The following is a 2,079-nucleotide window of genomic DNA, read 5'->3' on the forward strand; positions in this document are numbered from 1 at the left end:
CTCATCTCTTCTCTTCTCTTCTCTTCTCTTCTCTTCTCTTCTCTTCTCTTCTCTTCTCTTCTCTTCTCTTCTCTTCTCGTCTCTTGGATAGATCAACAGCAGCACACAATAATTAGCTGTTCAATAAGCAACTTATTCCAAGTCTTTTGTTACATCTTGTCTAATGTGTGTGACTGTTCTCACTCATTACTGACAAAAGCAGGGCTCATTCAATGTTTTTTTCTTCAAATGTATATTATCATACAGTATAGCACAGATTTATGTTAAGAGGCATTACACAATGAACTGACACAATCCTCCAAACACCCACACAAGTCACAACTAAAACAAATGATACACATTATGATTGAGAAAAAGTGTAAACCTACACCAATCAATCAACCTGGTCACAAATAGGTTGGCTGCTAAGTAAAACAAAAGTGCAGGTAAGGAACTCCCCCAAAAAACATTTTTTAAACAAATGATCTCTATTGTCCACCAGAGAGCACTGACACGGTTTATTATTCAACTGCAAGATATCCAGCTCCCTGCATATTCTTGGTCACTATTCTTTAAAATACAGTTTAAATGATCCTTGTCAAAAATATTATGTTATGTATTTATGGAAAGAAAATTCTCAAGTCTCAAATATTGATATTGGCCTCAAGATTATCTTCTGGCTATGCTCTTCAGAGTATAATTGTGTTTCACAGACATGTCAGTATTGTCATGTTTCACAAAAAACAGGCATTTTCATTCTACAGACCTACAAGTACTTCAACATAACCCAACTTCACAAAAGCCATGTTAGAAATGTTAGAATAGAACAATCTAATTGTTGTTTCTTGTTCTTCTTCTCTTCTATTTTTGTGTGTGAACAGAACACAGCCATTAACGAGCTGAAGAGACAGGCATGGGAGGAAGTGGCACGAGGTGTTAATTCTCTGGGAGAGGGAGAGCTACGCACTGCTGCTGAAGTGTGCTTATTCTTACACTCAAATCACATGTTTGAATTTTTTTTATATCCATGACCTCTGAAACACGAGTTTCTTCCTGATCTCCTGTTCAGGTGAAGCGTCGTTACCTGGACTGGCGTGCGCTGATGAAGAGAAAACAGCTTCGGGCTGAGCTCTCTCTCTCCTCCTCCTCATCCTCATCTGTGGCCCTGAAGACTGAGTATGATCAGTCTTCCCCCGAGCATGAGACGGCTTCTCTGGGATCTGGGTGTGACCAGCTGCTCAACCTCTCAGGCCTCTCAAAGGATTGTCACTGCGACTGGCCAGAGCTGGCGGCTCTCGGTGAGCCAAGCGGGCCGGCCATGATGGCCCCGCTGGGTGTGAAGATGGAGGATGATGTCAGTGAATACAGAGTAAGAAACAGAAACTCATCATTAACATTGTGGTGGATGTGTTTGTAAGATTACAATATATGATATATTCTGAGTAAAATTTTTTGTCTTTTTATTGATTTAGCATATCAATAAGGACAAATGAAATCTCAAAAACCTTCAGGATTTTTGATACACTAACAATGTTCATGACAAGTAAGACAAGTAACCATAGTTGACAAGATAATGTGTAAATTAGTTTAATGAGCAGAGGTAGGTGAGTTACACATGTTACAGCAAAAACATTTTGTAGCTCAAGTGGCTCTTGTTCATCTGGCCTTTTGATTGGGCTCATGTAGGGTTACAAGGTAGAGATCAAACTAAATGACATGTTAATTCATTAGGATTTCATCTAAACTCTCCATTTAAATACCACTTTTTTGTGACTGCATTGTGATCTTTTCTAAGATAAAACAATCATCTGTTCACACTATGGTATTACAATCACGCACAATAATCGTTTGAAGACATCTTGCAGCCTATTAACTAACAGTTTTCTTAGCCTGAAGCTGCAGATGCATAGCTAGCCAGATTTTGTTGTCTCTAGTATGGGTCTTGATTGCATCTTTCATCATCTACCATCAGGGTTATTTTCTGAGACTTTGGAAAGCTCTGTTGAGAGCCACATTATACAGCGTTCGTTACGTAGGTAACGTCAGATTATATGAGTATAGGCGTAGCCCTCTAAGGGCTACGCTATTGGGTTTATCCCT

General features: G+C 39.2%; 2 protein-coding genes across 2 annotated transcripts in view; one reads left to right on the top strand and one right to left on the bottom strand.

Moving 5' to 3' along the window:
- gria4a (glutamate receptor, ionotropic, AMPA 4a) overlaps positions 1-2,079 on the bottom strand; it is a 120,919-nt gene that overhangs the window by 9,423 nt on the left and 109,417 nt on the right. The gene's annotated exons all lie outside the window — the stretch shown is intronic.
- The window catches only part of msantd4 (Myb/SANT-like DNA-binding domain containing 4 with coiled-coils), a 7,653-nt gene continuing 6,406 nt past the window's right edge, over positions 833-2,079 (top strand). The window contains exons 1-2 of the mRNA XM_034864049.1: positions 833-956; positions 1,049-1,348. Coding sequence (XP_034719940.1) covers positions 1,082-1,348 — 267 coding nt within the window. The 5' untranslated portion in view covers positions 833-956; positions 1,049-1,081. The remainder of the gene's footprint in view (positions 957-1,048; positions 1,349-2,079) is intronic.

This window comes from Etheostoma cragini, chromosome 3 (assembly GCF_013103735.1).
Source record: "Etheostoma cragini isolate CJK2018 chromosome 3, CSU_Ecrag_1.0, whole genome shotgun sequence".
Lineage (NCBI taxonomy): Eukaryota > Metazoa > Chordata > Actinopteri > Perciformes > Percidae > Etheostoma > Etheostoma cragini.